General features: G+C 36.1%; 1 protein-coding gene across 4 annotated transcripts in view; it reads right to left on the minus strand.

The window, feature by feature from the left end:
• Nucleotides 1-203: 203 nt before the first annotated feature.
• Nucleotides 204-17,884, minus strand: part of PEX1 (peroxisomal biogenesis factor 1) — a 73,385-nt gene continuing 55,704 nt past the window's right edge. For 3 of the 4 annotated variants that reach the window (XM_057730975.1, XM_057730973.1, XM_057730974.1), the window contains 5 exons: nt 17,190-17,366; nt 15,917-16,147; nt 14,705-14,899; nt 14,308-14,438; nt 204-927 (listed from right to left, as the gene is read on the minus strand). In XM_057730975.1, the coding sequence (XP_057586958.1) occupies nt 843-927; nt 14,308-14,438; nt 14,705-14,899; nt 15,917-16,147; nt 17,190-17,366 (819 nt within the window). In that variant the 3' untranslated portion in view covers nt 204-842. Of the gene's footprint in view, nt 928-14,307; nt 14,439-14,704; nt 14,900-15,916; nt 16,148-17,189; nt 17,367-17,884 lie in introns of those variants that run through there. The other variant, XR_009053127.1, reaches the window with a different exon arrangement.

Below are 17,884 nucleotides of genomic sequence, written 5' to 3' on the forward strand. Positions count from 1 at the left end.
CTAAGGTGAGGGCTGAAGTCAGAGGAATATGGAATAAGTAATGGAAGAGAGAAATAAAACATATCAGCCATGGCCTCATGGTTAATTGCAGAAAGGGAACAGTTACAGTCTGCACATTTTTCTTTGCTATTTTATGCATTTATTTGCATATTCTACTTACCTTTCTCCTTTCCCGTTACCATATTACTATATATAGTTTGTGTTGATGGTGGCTGACTTTACAATTTAGTTCATAGATCAGAGCACATCCAGATAAAGTCATCATGGAGCCGGGCAAGGAATGGACATCATTTAAGCTCCTGGCCTTGCAGCTGGATGTTATAAGGGGGATGTCATCTCACTTCTGATTGAAGGAACAACTAAATTTATTTAAATTGTATGTATATTCCACATTTTCAGATAAGAACAGATAATTGGATCAGTAGATAACTGGATATTTTATTTCCAAAACAGTCAAGAAGGTGCTAAGCATAAAACTTGTCAAATGCAAGAAAGATGTTGACTGTGCAACTGTCAATGAGTTCTAAGAAATGTATTTAATTACATTCTCTTTTCTTCAAAGGAGAAAAAAATCAGTTATTCCATGTGGCCAGTATTATTTCATTAAGGATTTAAATACATAGGGAAAAGATACAGACTCTTATAAATATCCCAATTTATTCTAAAGTATTAATATCAAGTAATTCTGATCATTACATAAACACAAGTTTACCAATCTTTGATTTTATAGATTAACAAATTAAGTTAAATTAAAAAGAAATGTATAGACACCATTTTCACTGTTACAACACAGGGACAAACCACTACACACACAAATACACACAAAAAATTGGAAGTTTGTTTTATGCCAGAGTTACTTTCTGTCCAGGTCGAAACACTGTTCCACTTTGACTTTTTCTCTTCTTCGGATTCTGAAAGCTTTCATACCTTAAAAAAAAAAAAAAAAAAAAAAAAAAAGTAACATTTAATACATGTAAATGCTAAACTTACAAAACCAAAAACAATGGATTGTTTGCAAACAGAATTTTTTAAGAAACAAAAAAGAAATAACTGGAAAAAAATATTTGTAACAGCAATTAAAGAAAGTTCTTACAAATACATTTTTTAAAGTCGAACACTCCAACAGAAGAAGAGAACAAAGGGGATGAATAGACAAGTTAGAAAAGATAAAATACAAATGGCAATGATTAAAATACAGAGATTTTTTTAATATATTAATCAAAGAAATGTAAAATTTTAAGATATAACTTCTCTGTAATCAAATTGGCCAAGTGTAGAGAAATACTACAATATTTAACGTTAGGGTGTGGGGAAGCTGGTACTATCATAATTATGTTGCTGTTGCAATATGTTGGGCTGGCCAAAAAGTTCGTTTGGGTTTTTCTGCGCCATCTTTGTTTTCTTTTTAATTAATTAATGTATTGGTTGCATTGGGTCTTCACTGCTGTATGTGGGCTTTCTCTAGTTGTGGCGAGTGGGGACTATTCGGTGGCTTCTCTTGTTGCGGAGCACAGGCTCTCGGCACGTGGGCTGAATAGTTGTGGCTCATAGGCTGTAGAGCTCAGGTTCAGTAGTTGTGGCCCAAAGGCTTAGCTGCTCTGAGGCATGTGGAATCTTCCTGGACTAGATCTTGAACCCGTGTCCCCTGCATTGGCAGGCAGAGTCTTAACCACTGTGCCAGCAGGGAAGTCCCTTCCCTGCCATCTTGAGGAAAAACCCATCTTGAGTCACCTTAAGATTAATATAAAACCCTATTTGTCAGTGGCCACAGGATGGATTCTTTGAATTGGAAGAACTTCTATTTTTGGGAAAAAAAAAAAAAAAAAAAAAGCTCTCATGCTAAACAACTGTCTTATGGTGCCAATGGAAAGACAAAATTAAAAAGACACAAAGGAGTATAACAGCCAGCCTTGGGGACTCCCTTAACAGAAAGAACAGGAATTAGACTCAAAAATTAAAGTCCACATCCAACTTAAATCTCCCTTCTCAAAATCTGGCCCTGTCTACCTGTTTTAACTTCCCTTTCCTTACAAGATTTACACAGAGCACTCTGGCCTGATCTCCAGGCCAGGGGTATACAGGTTATTTGTGTAAATGCTAAAAGCCAGGAAGTGAATTTAGGAGAATCACCCAGGATGGGTGGTAAGGCTGGCACTGCTGTGCTTTTACAACTCCTCTGACTTTCCAGGGCCCTGTAATCAGGCTCTGCCAGCTTCAGGCCTTGCTATGCAACACATCCTTTGTCCAGTAGCCTGGACCACTATCACGTCCCATGGATAGCAGCAGATCCAATAAACCATAAAGCCCTTTACCTCCAATTTCAGGATATCCTACCAAATTTAAAGAGGAGTTAGATTAGTGGTTATTTATAACCCCACTCAGGGTTGGCCGATTGGCTAAGGGGTATTCATTAGACAAGCCTGATGGCCCCTGAGGAAACCCCTCTCACAGGGTAAACAGATGACCAGAATTTCTTCCAGGCTTTCCTACAAATAATCAGAAAATGGATCAGCTCTAGGGCAGTGTTCAGGGGCTGACAGAAGCATTAGTAGAGGCTTTTCCCCCTAAGGTAAAATGATCCAAGATTGAATTATACATACAGAAAAAAGGAAAGTAGCTGAAGTCCTTTGAATGTTTTATACAAAAGTTTTAAAGGCATACTGCATTAAACCCTGAAGCTTCGGAACACAGGAATCTTTTTTAAAAAAATTTTATTGAAGTATAGTTGATTTACAATGTTGTATCTTTTCTATACAGAAAAGTGACTCAGTTATACATATATATTCTTTTCCATTATGATTTATAATAGGATATTGAATATAGTTCTCTGTGCTACACAGTAGGACCTTGTTTTTTTTATCCATTATATATATATATAAATAGTTTGCCTCTGCTAATCCCAAACTCCCATCCCTTCCCTCCCCTACTCTACCTCCCTCTTGGCAACGACAGGTCTGTTCTCTGTATCTGTGAGTCTGTTTTTGTTTTGTAGGTATGTTGATTTATATGGTATTTTAGATTCCACATATAAGTGATATATGATATTTATCTTTCTGACTTCACTTAGTATGATAATCTCTAGGTCCATCCAAGTTGCTGCAAATGGAATGTATTCTTTTTTATGGCTAAGTAATATTCCATTGCATTTATACACCATAACTTCTTTATCCATTCATCTGTCAATTGACATTTAGGTTGTTTCCATGTCTTGGCTATTGCAAATAGTGCTGCTGTGAACATAGGGGTGCATGTATCTTTTCAAATTATAGTTTTGTCTGGGTATATGCTCAGGAGTAGGGTTGCTGGATCACATGGCAACTCTATTTTTAGTTTTTTGAGGAACTTCCATACTGTTCTCCATAGTAACTGTACCAATTTACATTCCTACCAACAGTGTAAGAAGGTTCCCTTTTCTCCACACCCTTTCCAGCATTTGTTATTTGTAGACTTTAAAAAAAAATCATTTTTATTTATTGGCTGTGTTGGGTCTTTGTTGCTGCACACAGGCTTTTTCTAGTTGCAGCAAGCAGGGGCTGTTCTTGTTGTGGTGCGCAGGCTTCTCATTGAAGTGGCTTCTCTTGTTGTGGAGTATGGGCTCTAGGCACATGAACTTCAGTAGCTGTGGCTCCAGAGAGGCTCAGTAGTTGTGGCACATGGGCTTAGTTGCTCTGTGGCATGTGGGATCTTCCTGGACCCAGGGATCGAACTCGTGTCCCCTGCACTGGCAGGCGGATTACCACTATGCTACCAGGAAAGCCCTGTAGACTTTTTAATGATGGCCATTCTGACCAGTTTGAGGTGGGACCTCACTGGCCATATGTATGTTTTCTTTGGAGAAATGTCTATTTAGGTCTTCTGCGCATTTTTCAATTGGGTTGTTTTTCTTGTTGAGCTGTATGAGCTATTTGTATATTTTGAAGATTAACCCCTTGTTGGTCACATCATTTGCAAGTATTTTCTCCCATTCCATTCATTATGGTTTTGTTTATGGTTTCCTTTGCTGTGCAAAAGCTTCTAAGTTTGATTAGGTCACATTTGTTTTTGTTTTTATTTCTATTGCCTTGGGAGACCTAAGAAAATATTGCTATGTCAGAGAATGTTTTGCCTATGCTCTCTTCTAGGAGTTTTATGGTGTCATATCATGTTTAAGTCTTTAAGCCATTTTCAGTTTATTTTTGTGTATGGTATGATGGTGTGTTCTAACTCCATTGATTTACATGCAACTGTCCAACTTTCCCAGCACCACTTGTTGAAGAAACTGTCTTTTCCCCATTTTATAAGTCTTGCCTCCTTTGTTGAAGATTAATTGACCCATAAGGTTAAGCTTTCTATTCTGTTCCATTGATCCGCATGTCTGTTTTTGTGCCAATACCACACTGTTTTGATTACTGCAGCTTTGTAGTGTTGTCTGAAGTCTGGGAGGGTTATGCCTCCTGCTTTGTTCTTTTTCCTCAGGATTGCTTTGGCAATTTTATGCTTCCATATAAATTTTAGGATTATTTGTTCTAGTTCTGTGAAAAATGTCATGGGTAATTTAATAGGGATCACATTAAATCTGTAGATTGCTTTGGGTAGTGTTGCCAGTTTAACAATATTAATTTTTCCAATCCAAGGGAATGGGATATTTTTCCACTTCTTTGAATCCTCTTTAATTTCCTTTATTAATGTTTTGTAGTTCTCAGCAGAAAAGTCTTTCACTTCCTTGGTCAGTTTTATTCCTAAGTATTTTCTTTGTGGATGTAACTTCAAAAGGGATTGTTTGTTTACATTCTCTTTCTGATATTTCATTGTTAATGTAAAGAAATGCAACTGATTTCTGTATGTTAATCTTGTATCCTGCTACCTTGCTGAATTTGTTTATCCAACAGTTTTTGTGTGGAGTCTTTAGGGTTTTCTATACATAGTATCATGTCATCTGCATATAAGGATAATTTTACCTCTTCCCTACCAACTTGAATACCTTTTCTTTTTCTTGTCTGATTACTGTGGCTAGGAATTCCAGTACTATGCTGAAGAGAAGTCATGAGAGTGGGTCATACTTGTCTTGCGGGAAGGCTTTCAGCTTTTCACTGCTGAGTATTATATTGCCTGTGGGTTTGTCATAAATAGCATTTATTATATTGAGATGTGTTCCCTCTATACCCACTTTCTTAAGGGTTTTTATCATGAATGGATGTTGAATTTTATCTAATGCTTTTTCTGCAGCTATTGAGGTGATCATATGGTTCTTGTCCTTTCTTTTGTTGATGTGGCATATCACATTGATTGATCTGTATATGTTGAAACATCCTTTTGACCCTGGGATGAATCCAAATTGGTTGTGCTGTATAAACTTTTTTATGTGTTGTTGGATTTGGTTTGCTAATGTTTTGTTGAGAATTTTTGTGTATAAGTTCATCAGTGATATTGGCCTGTAATTTTTGTGTGTGCTGATTTTGGTATCAGGGTGATGGTGGACTCAGAGAATGAGTTTGAGAGTTTTCCATCCTCTGCAATCTTTTGGAACAATTTCAGAAGGATAGGTGTTAACTCTTCGCTAAATGTTTGATAGAATTCACCTGTAAAGCCATCTGATCCTGGACTTTTGTTTGTTGGGGTTTTTCAATCAGTTTCAATTTCAGTACTTGTGATTAGTCTGTTCTTATTTTCTATTTGTTTCTGGTTCAGTCTTGGGAGATTGTACCTAAGTCTTTGTCCATTTCTCCCAGGCTGTCCATTTTATTGGCATACATTTGGTTTTACTAGTTTGTCATGATCCTTTGTATTTCTGTGGTGTCCACTGTAACTTCTTTTTCATTTCTAATTTTATTGAGTCCTCTCCCTTTTTTTCTTGAGTCTGGCTAAACGTTTATCAACTTCATCTTTTCAAAGAACAGGTTCAGTTCCATTGATCTCTGCTATTGTTTTCTTTGTTTCTTTCATTTAGTTCTGCTCAGATCTTTATGATTTCCTTCCTTCTAACTTTAGGGTTGATTTGTTTAAGTATGGTTGCTTTACAATGTTGTGTTAGCCTCCACTGCACAACAAGATGAATCAGCCATACACATAATGATATCCCCTCCCTTCTGGACTTCCCTCTCATGTAGGTTACCACAGTGCAGTAGGTAGAACTCCCTGTGCTATACAGTATGTTCCCATCAGTTGTCTATTTTATACACAGTATCAATAATGTATATATGTCAATCCCAGTCTCCCAATTCCTCCCTCCCCACCTCTTTCCCCTTGGTATCCATACATTTGTTCTCTACTTTTGTGTCCATTTCTGCTTTGCAAATAAGATCATCGATACCATTTTTCTACATTCCACATTTGTGTTATTATCTTTCTGACTGACTTCACTTAGTATGACACTCTCTACGTCCATCCACATCTCTACAAATGCCCAATTTCATTCCTTTTTATGTCTGAGTAATATTCCATTGTATATATGTACCACATCTTCTTTATCCACTCCTCTGTTGATGGACGTTTAGGTTGCTTTCGTGACGTGGCTATTGTAAATAGTGCAGTGAACACTGGGGTGCATGTGTCTTTTTGAATTATGGTTTCCTCTGGGTATATGCCCAGTAGTGGGATTATTGGGTCATATAGTAGTTCTATAGTTAATTTTTTAAGGAACTTCCCCTCCATACTGTTTTACATAGTGGCTATATCAATTTGCATTCCCACCAACAGTGCAGGAGGGTTCCCTTTGCTCCACACTCTCTCCAGCATTTACTGTTTGTAGACTTTTTGATGATGGCCATTCTGACTGGTGTGAGGTGATATTTCATTGTACTTTTGATTTGCATTTCTCTAATAATTAGTGATGTCAAGCACCTTTTCATGTGACTGTTGGCCAACTGTGTCTTCTTTGGAGAAATGTCTATTTAGGTCTTCTGCCCATTTTTTTGATTGGTTAAGTTTAGGTTTTGTTTGTTCTTTCTCTAGTTGCTTTAGGTATAAGGTTAGGTTGAGATTTTGTTTCCTGAGATAAGACTGTAGTGCTAAAACTTCCCTCTTAGAACTGCTTTTGCTACATCCCATAGGTTTTGGAGCACTGTGCTTTCATTTTCATTTGTCTATAGGTAATTTCTGATTTCCTCTGATTTCTTCAGTGATCCACTGGTTGTTCACAGCACATAGTTTAGCCTCCACATGTTTGTGTTTTTTACAGTTATTTTCTTGTAGTTGATTTCTAATCTCATAGCATTGTGGTTGGAAAAGATGCTTGATATTATTCCAATTTTCTTAAATTTACCGAGGCTCACTCTGTGGCCCAGCACATCACTCCTGGAGAATGTTCCATGTGCACATGAGAAAAATGTGAATTCTGCTGCTTTTTTGATGTAATGGTCTATAATTATCAATTAAGTCCATCTTGTCTAATGTGTCATTTAAGGCTTGTGTTTCCTTATTGATTTTGTGTCTGGATGATCTGTCCACTGATGAAAGTAGGGTGTTAAAGTCCACCACTATTATTGTTACTGTCAATTTCTCCCTTTATGGCTGTTGGTATTTGTCTTATATTGAGGTACTCCTATGCTGGGTGCATATATATTTACAATTGTTGTATCTTCTTGGATTGATCCTTTGATCATTATGTAATGTCCTTCTTTGTCTCTTGTAACAGTCTTTATATTTTAAAGTCCATTTTGTTTGATATGAGTACTGCTACTCCAGCTTTCTTTTGATTTCCATTTGCATGGACTACCTTTTTCCATCCCCTCACTTTTCAGTCCCTAGGTCTGAAGTGGGTCTCTTGTAGACAGCATATATACGGGTCTTGTTTTTGTATCCATTCAACCAGTCTATGTCTTTTGGTTGAAGCATTTAATCCATTTATGTTTAAGGCAATTATTGATATATATGTTCCTACTGCCATTTTGTTAATTGTTTTGGATTTGTTTTCATAGGTCTTTTTTCTTCCCTTCCTCTTTTGTTCTCTTGTGGTTTGATAACCATCTTTACTGTTGTGTTTGGGTTGCTTTTTCTTTTTTGTTTGTGTATCTATTGTAGTTTTTGGGTTTGCTGTTCCCATGAGGTTTTGATACAGCAGTCTATATATATACAAGGTTATTTTAAGTTGCTGGTATCTCTCTTACCTAGAGAAATTCCTTTAGGATTTGTTGCAAAGCTGGTCTGGTGGTGATTTCTCTGTCAAATCTGAATGAGAGCCTTGGTGGGTAGGGTATTCTTGGTTATAGGTTCTTCCCTTTTATCACTTTAAATATATGGTACCACTTCTTTCTGGCCTGCAGTTTCTTCTGAGAAATCAGCTGATAATCTTATGGGAGTTACCTTGTATGTTATTTGTTTTTTTTCCCTTATCGCTTTTAATATTTTTTCTTTTTTCTTTTAAATAAATTTATTTATTGGCTGCATTGGGTCTTTCATTGCTGAGTGTGGGCTTTCTCTAGCTGCATCAAGCAGGGGCTACTCTTCATTGTGGTGTGGTGGCTTCTCTTGTTGTGGACCACAGGCTTCTAGGTGCACGGGCCTCAATAGTTGTGGCACACAAGCTTAGTTGCTTCGAGGCACTTGGGATCCTCCTGGCCCAGGGATCAAACTGTGTCTCCTGCACTGGCAGGTGGATTCTTAACCACTGAGCCAGCATGTTTCTCCTTGGGTGAGACTCTGCGCTTCCTGCACTTGGGTGACTTTTTCCTTTCCCACATTAGGGAAGTTTTCAGCTATTATCTCTTAGAATATTTTCTCAGGTACCTTCTCTCTCTCTTCTCCTTCTGGGACCCCTATAATGCAAATGTTGGTGCCTTTAATGTTGTCCCAGAGGTCTCTTAGACTGTCTTCATTTCTTTTCATTCTTTTTCCTTTACTTTTTCATGGTAGTGATTTCCACCATTCTGTCTTCCAGGTCACTTATTTGTTCTGCTGTCTCACTTATTCTGCTATGTATTCCTTCTAATGTATTTTTCATTTCAGTTATTCTATTATTTACCTGTTTGTTTAGTTCTTCTAGGTCTTTGTTAAACATTTTTTTTGTATTTTCCTGATCCTTGCCTCCATTCTTTTTCCGAGATCTTGGATCATCTTCACTTTTATTATTCTGAATTATTTTTCCAGTAGGTTGGCTATCTTCATTTCTCTGTTTTTCTTCTGAGGTTCACCTTGTTCCTTCATCTGGGACATGTTCCTCTTCCACCTCATTTTCATTAACTTTCTGTGATTGTTTTTTTCTGTTCTGCAGACTGCAGGGTTGTATTTCTTACTTCTGCTGTCTGCCCTCTGGTAGTTAAGGCTGTCCAAGAGGTATGTGCAGGTTTCCTGATGGGAGAGGCTGGTTCCTGTCCAGTGGTGGGTGGAGCTGGGTTCTGTCCCTCTAGCGGGCAGGGCTGTGCTCAGAGAGACTTTAAATCAATTGTCTGCTGATGGCTGGGGCTGTGCTGGTTGTTTGGTCTGAGATGACCCAGCAATGGAGCCTTCAGGCTGTATGGTGGGGCTAATGGTGGCCTCTGGGAGGGTTTATGCCAATGAGTACTTCTCAGAACTGCTGCTGCCAGTGTCTTTGTTCCCTCAGTGAGCCACAGCCACCCCCTACCTCTGCAGGAGACCCTCCAATACTATCAGGTAGGTCTGGCTCGGTCTCTTATTGGATCACTGCTTTTTTCCCCTGGGTCCTGGTACAAACAAGAGTTTGAGTGTGCCCTCCAAGAGTGGAGTTTCTGTTTCCCCCAGTCCTGTGGAAATCCTGTGATCAAACACTACTGGCCTTCAAAGCCAGATTCTCTGGGGACTCCTCATCCCACTGCCAGACCCCCATTCTGGGAAGCCTGATGTGGGGCTCAAAACTCCTGTGGGATAACTTCTGTGGTATAATTGTTTTCCAGTCTGTGGGTCACCCACGTGGCAGGTATAGGATTCAATTTTATCACAATTGTGCCCTTCCACCATCTTGTTGTGGCTTATTTGTCTTTGGTAGGTTTCAGTGTATCTTTGTCAATGGTTGTTCACCAGTGAGTTGGGACTTTGGTGCTTTCGTAGGAAAGGGGTGAGCTCATGTTCTTCTCTTCTGCCATCCTGAGCTAATCTTCCTCTATCCCCTAACTTTCAACCTACGTGTGTCCTTTGCCCTAAAGTAGGTCTCTTGTACGCAGCATACTGTAGGTTCTTGTAGTAATCTTTTGATTTACATCCTAATTAAAAATCTTCATGTAGTTGGACTGGGGGGGTTAGCCCCTTGATAGCATTCAGGCTGGAACCCAGTTCTTTGAGGAAATAAAAGACTGTCCTTATTTTACGAATTAGAGTCTCTGCAAAACCATAAATGTAGCTCTATAAAGTTCAGCTCACTTTACCCACCCCCATACCTTCCCTATTCATCTCAAAACGCTTGCAGATACTGTAAAAAGATCAGGATGTTGAAAGAAGTGTTCTAAAAAGATAGGAAATTTTAAATAGTAATTACCCTAGACTTCTGATAATAGAGACATACACCTCAAAACTCCTAGGAAAAGGAAACAACAAAACAAAGATAACATACTGAATGGGAGAAAATATTTGCAAATGATATGACCAATAAGGGGTTAACATCCAAAATACTGAGTTGTATGAGCTCTTTATATATCAAAAAACAACCTGAGTAAAAAATTGGCAGAGGATCTGGACAGACATTTGCCCAAAGAAAACATACAGATGGCCAACAGGCACATGAAAAGATGACCAACATCTCTAAGGATCAGAGAAATGCAAATGAAAACCACAGTGAGATATCACCTCACACCTGTCAGAACTGCTATCATCAAAAAGACTACAAATAACAAATAATGGCAAGAATATAGAGAAAAGGGGACCAACTTTTTACATCCGTTTGGGTGTTTGTGAGATTTGGGGACAATTTTTACAACAGAAAAACTGTATCCTCCTCTTAAATAAAATAAGACCTGGTTGTATTCAGTTTAACTGTTGAAAAAATAACTTGGAAAAAAGATTTTAAGCTCATGAACAGCCTTTTTCCAAAATTGCTGGAGCCCAAGTGCTTTAAAAAGTTATAAAGTGATATACTGCAAATGAAAAACCAAAAAGATCATGCTGTTATATCCAGTAAATTACATTTTTAGAAATGCTTTTATAGACACACATATGGAATATGTGACCGTTATTTATTTTCTGCAACAAAAGAAGGAATAAAAACTGTTTGTTTTTAAACTTTGCGTTTTGGCAGTTGTTTTATAACTAAAATAAAATGAAAGCTGAATAAAAAAAAAATAGAACACACAGATATAGAGAACAAATCATTGGTTACCAGTCAGAGAGGGAAGGAGGGAGGAGAAAGACGGGTTGGGGATTAAGAGGTAGAAGCTACTATGTATAAAATAAGCAACAAGGATATATTGTACAACACAGGGAAATACAGTCATTATTTTGTTATCATTTTAAATGGAGTATAATCTATGAATATTGAGTCACTTTATTGTATATCTGAAGCTAATATAATATTGTAAATCTACTCAAAAAAAAAAAAAAAAAAAAACCCTCCTAGAAGAAAACTTGCATTCTTCCTCTATTCCTTGAAGATGTCAATCTTATATCTTTGAAATGTAAACACCCCAGAAGATAACTAAAACATTGCCTACAATCACGTGACACAGAGGGGAAAAAAAGGAGTTGGGGGGAAGTGGCTTTTAAAAAATACAAGCTGATATTAAAAACTCCCATGGCTAAAATTTTGGGACGGAAGCTACATGGTATATTTATTTGTCTCTGTGTGTTTATGTCTATGGATATGTTATGTATATGTGATGTTTTTCTACATCAAGGTGAATGTTGCCAAAATTAATTTGTAAAAAGATCTATTTATTTGGCTTAAAGAAAAGAACACTCATCAAATTTAATATTTCTAAACTCTAAGAAACATACTACAAACCAAAGTTCTTAAGTTTATGTGATCTGGGATAATCTTCAGTAAATAAAAGCTAGTTAAAGTATGTATCTGTTACAAAATTTGCCATGATGGCTAACTGCTTTAATGTCTCATGGAATTTTCATAAATAATCTAAATATGACTGTTTAAAACTTAACTCATTCTTAAGTGAACTTCTCAACAATAATTAAGTTTTATGATATGTGTACTTAAATAGTTTCCAAAATCTCTTTGGTGACTATACCCTTACAGTTTTGGTAAATGGTGAAAATTCTTTGGATATTGAGATTACTGCTAAATAAGATAAAATACTGAAACATAAATCTGAGTTCAGTAATCTACTTCTGGCTTCTTACTACGTAAAAACTAAAAATATTTGGAAGTATAAATAAATGTGTCGTATTCTACACTGAAGAATTGTACTGTTAAAGTGTATTCTTCTAGAAATTATAAATGTATGCACTAATTTGCCAGTCTACAGAATGCTGGTGTAACAGTTCACAATTACTAGAAATTAAGGTTTAATTAAGAATTCTAATTAATATATTTAAGTAAAACAGAAATAATAAGGAAAAAACTGTATGCAGGTCTATTCTGACTGTTTCAGAATGGGAAAGAGAACAGAGGACAAACTAAATGGATATAGAAAGTTGGAGAAAGAGACTTACTTTGTATATTCAAGCTGGCTAAAATGGAATGCATTTATTATAAGAGTTTTAAAAAATAAGTTTTAGTTTTACATTAAGTTCACTACTGATATTAAAACTTTTCTTCTCTTTCAGGACAGTTTTTTTGGACTATTGGTCTGCTATTGATAAGACTGTGAAAGGTTTTTCTTTATCTTTCAAATAGTCTGCCTAGAAAACAAAGATTCTGTGTTTTATCACAATAATTTCCTGTCTCATGTCTGATTACTTAAGAAAATAGTCTTTTCTGAGGTGTTCTTTGTTTTTTTTTTAAAGCTATGTAACTTCCTGTATTTGCCTGCAAAGTCTTTAATTGCCACTTTGGTTAAATGAATAGCTAAACATTGTTTAATAGTGACCTATGATAGTACTGGTGTTTTAAAACAAAGTGTTTTAAAACCTTTTGATATTTTTGACTAACCTTTTGATATTTTCTACCTGTAAACTAGACTGGATCCTGAATTATTCTAGTTTCCACCCCAAACTACCACATGGATTATTTTGAGTTAAAGGGACTCAAGACCCAGCAGAAAAGCTTTTTACCTCTCCCTTAACTGCCTAAAAGAACTAAGAGTGCTATTATCAGAGATAACTTTTTATCTCAAAAGCCTTATCTGCATGACAGGACGAACATCTGATTACCAAACATCTGTTCTTCCCATTTTCCTGTGAATTGCCCTCCTCCTCTTTGAAGTCCAGGCCCTTATCTCTGTCCTTAGGTCAGGACAGTAAAGAAGCCTCAACTGCCCCCTAGCCTTTAGTGTATTTTTATGCAGATCCTGAATGTACAAAATTAGTTTTTCTCCTGTTAATCCATCTTATGTCAATTAAATTATTAGACCAGCTGAAGAACCTAGAAGGGAAGGGAAATGTTTTTCTACCCTTTCAGTGTACACAAGCATGTACACGTACCCCAGAGTATAGCAAAATTCAGTAAGAAAGTTATAACTTCCAAAGACTAGGAATACACTTTTTTTTCCTCCCCATTTTTAACTTTCTTTAAATTGAGATATAATTGACATATAACATTGTATTAGTTTTAGGTGTACAACATAGTGATTTGATATATGTATATATTGTGAAAGAATTACCATAATAAGTCTAGATATCATCCATCATCACCTCAGTTACATTTTTTTTTCTTGTGATGAGAATTAAGATCTACTCTCTTAGCAACTTGCAAATATATACTACAGCATTGTTAACTGTAGTCATTATGCTGTACATTACATAGGAATACATTTCTTGAAGTAAGTTGACTCATTGACCTAGAATGGTCCTCAGTCTATGGGTCTCAGATTCCAAAGTTGCTACAGAGACAACTGCAAGAAGCCTATAAATTCAAATGTATGTTAAACATGGTCCACAAGTGAATAAATGTGAATGTGTTTAAATGTTCTTGAGATTAATATAAATTATTCTGAGAACAAAACAGGTGTATTTTCATAATTTTTACAAACTATATATTGCAATCATTTTGGATTTCTGATTTTCCTTTTTTTTCTTTGACGCTTTTAAAATTAAACCAGTTCATTAACCAATTCATTTGACTATATCTGAATTATTTATAATGAAAATTCATTTTTTACTTCTATATTTCTGCAGTTTTTGGGTGTTTAAACACATGGCTACTAAGCAAATGTTTTGAATTGCTTTTAAATATTCAAAATATTGTTTGTGATTTTAAAAAGAACTTTAGAAGTCTGAATAACTGTCACCTGTAATAACAGCTATACTTCTGAATCAGAATCTGTTACTTACAGCTCAGCAAAATTCTTCCAGTCATCTTCACTGATGGATGGCCTTGTGTGACTGAGCGCGGTCATTAAATGTGACTGGCTGATAGCCAGACTGGTTCTGATTGGTCCTGGTTGGTTAAGGGCCTCATCCTCCTTAAAAAAAAAAAAAAACTGACAAAAAGTTAACTTAGAGACATGATGAATAAGGGAATCCAAGTGTTATTTCTTTTTGCCAGTTTCTATATTCCCTTTCTCATAAGAGTACTAAAAATTGTCAGCACATAACCATTTGACTGATCGATGTGTTTCAGTCCCTTGTTTATAAAGATAGCTCATTTACAAATCAGAAAATACATATCAAAAAGGAAAGACAATTTTTAAAAAGTTTTACAATTATAATGAAAGGGAAAAAGCCATACTCCAATTTGACTCCGGTATCTGCCTTTGATAATACTGATATCTGCCCTCAGTTGATCTCTTTGTTCCTGCGTGAGTTCTTGATAACCCTCTTGTGAGGCTGTTCTGAAGATTGGAGGTTGTGAAGACTGATCTTTCCCAGGAACTCCAGGAAAATCCTGGGTCATGGAGCTTGGTGCTGACAGGCATTGTGAGCTCTGCATTGTTAAGTATAATAATGAGAGAAGGAAGAAAGAAGGGGAGAGAGGAAAGGAGGGAAAAAGAGCAAGGGAAAAAAAATTATGTATTTATCAAAGATAAAATTATAAACTTTAAGCAATAAAACTTTAACATGGGTAAGCTTACATTTTAATTAACTGAAATTAAGCAAGTTTAAAATATGTTCATATTCCATAAAGGTTCATCTACACCTGTGTTGTTGAATCACCATAGAGTGAAAACTGCCATCATACAAGGTTTTTTTTAATGCTTTGTTACTAAATCCACTACTAACGCCCTAATGATAGAGTATACACACTAAGGTTCTGGGACATTTCTACACGTAAGTTAAGAAACAGAAATCAAAGACTAGAATTAAAACAGTTTACTATTCTTAGGAATAAAAATGGGTTTCTATTTTTTAAAACCTAATAAATTTACTCCTCCCCCCCCCAAATTACTAAATATTTGTAAAGGTGTTATATTTACAAATAAAGCAACAGTGAACCACTGTTAATTTGAGATGTATTGAATGCTATTTTAATTTAGAAAAACAATGATACTGCCCAAATTTAATATAAACATTTTTCTTGATGAAACATTATTATTACTAATAACTTCTTCACTGTGCTTATACTTTTCATCAGAAATATTAGCAACAGATAACAGTTGTTAGAATTTTTGACATCATTGTATCAAATTTCTCATTATCCTCAACTGTTCTAAAATAACAGAATTTAAGTTTAATATAAAATGAATCTGCTACTAAAGATGTTTTAAAGCCACTAATGGAGAAAAACCTGAAAGAAACCAAAGGGTAATCACAACCACTGGCTACTTCGGCTCACCTTCCTGCCAGGTCTGTCTTAACATGGAATGAAAATGAATGATTACTGTAGGAAAAGACTATTTTAGTGAAGGACAAACCAACCAGAAAGAATATGTGGGGCTGGTTAGGATATAAATTACATCAACATACGGCTATTTCAGAACTTTACAATGACTGCACAAGGTACCAAATCAGAAGAGGTTCCATTTCCAAGTTCTGATTCATAAGAGCTTCCAAAGTAGAGCCGGTACATATTGAATTTTGATTCATCTGGAAGCACCTCGGACATCTCTAAAGAAACAAGGGACTGTTCTAAACCACAGTCTCCATCTCCAGCTGAATCATCAGAGCCACTACTGTGGTTAAGAAAAACCATTGAAGATAGACTCAGGTCACTATCAGAGCTGGAACCTCCATCCTAAAACACACAAAAGGGCAACCAGTTGTAAGTTCTAAATAATCCACAATTCAAAAATAAACGACACAGACAGCATTCTAATAGACCACTACAAGGAAACTTGAGGCATTTTTTACAAAGCTCTTATTGATTCTTTAATGGTTCTGAGGCACATCACAAAATTTTAACTGTTAAAATAAGGAAAACCCAAATGGAATGTGTAGATACTTTGCCAACCATCTCCCCCAGAACTAACAAAGCAAGACTCAGACCTCTGGATTTTATTTTCGTGTCTCTTTCAATTCATCTTTTTCTACTCCGAAATGATAAAGCACTCTATAACATGGTTGATTCATCATTATAGAGAAACACCTTTTATGTTAGCGAAGTGGGAAAAAAAATCTTCAATGGCTTGCCAAAATAAATAGCAAAAACTTGGTAGTATCTACATTTAGTCCCTACAAGAATCTCCAACAAAATGTAGGGGACGGGAGTGTACAGGAAAAGTCTTCCTAGAAAATATATGGTAAAGTCCATAATGTGGCAGAGTGCAAATTATTTGCTGCAAAAATTAAAATATTAACCTTGGAGAAAAAAACTGATTCTAGGGTTGGACTACAGAGAGTAGAAGATAAACCTAGAACATCTCATTGTGTAGGGAAGGAAGGAAGTGATCAAAAAATGATGAGGACATATCAAAAGGGCCCAGAAGCCATCCAAAAAGGGCTCCCATTGGCCAGATCCGGGACAATTTAAGCTTCAAAATTACTATTTGATGATTTTTTTTTTAAAGTATAAAACAAATTTAAAATCCCAATATAGTTCATATCTCAATTCAAAGAATATCCTTCCACACACCAACATATTTTGCCAATAGTAATGTTAAAGAAACAGAGGCCAAACTCTTCATATAATTACAAATTCTCTGCAGAGCCAATATTCCAAACAGTTAACTAAAGTTGTTAAAAAATAGGATTTTTTTTTTTTAAGGTTGAAATCTTGACAGTGAACTGCTCATATCACTCATAAGACACCACAGTAATGATCTCCTCATATAACTCACTTGGAGCCCACAGGACAGCAGCCTTCCATGTAAGGCCTCTAACTGGGCATTGTAAAGTAAAGCTTTCAGATCAGCTCCCGTAAAGGAGTCGGTTACTGACGCCACGTGCTGAAGGTCCACATCATCTGCCAGAGGTAGAGAGTCACTGAGAACGTTTAAAATTTCAAGACGTGACACCTGAAGGGAGAAAAACTAATTGATTTAACAAATAAAACTGAATATATTATTTTAAACTGTGCATCTTAGGATTTTTCTTCATATATTTAATAAGCTTTACAAATAAGTTGAGGAATATACCACCAGGCTACTATGTCTATCCTCCTTGGAACTTTTTCCCTAACGTAACACAGGGAGGAAAATGAATAAAAATCAACATTCTTAACTATTCAGTGCAAATCATTTCTTATTCAGACAGTGCTTATTTCCTAGATTTGGGCAAATGAGCCAAGAAAGTCTTCCACAAGGAAAATGAAAATAATTGCTACACGTGATATATAGACATTTTATACCTTTGACTAGTTTGTCTATTTCTTCGTTTCTAAATTTGGGAATAAGAGCTCCAACAACATGGGACTAGGAATGGTTGAAAGTCATATCTCTATGCAACGTGTAGATGCTTCCTAGTCCTCAGCTTGATTCTGTATCAGTCTTTTGTCAGAATAATGAGGTATGTGATCTCTGAACACAGGGAACAT

This window comes from Hippopotamus amphibius, chromosome 4 (genome assembly GCF_030028045.1).
Source record: "Hippopotamus amphibius kiboko isolate mHipAmp2 chromosome 4, mHipAmp2.hap2, whole genome shotgun sequence".
Taxonomy (NCBI): domain Eukaryota; kingdom Metazoa; phylum Chordata; class Mammalia; order Artiodactyla; family Hippopotamidae; genus Hippopotamus; species Hippopotamus amphibius.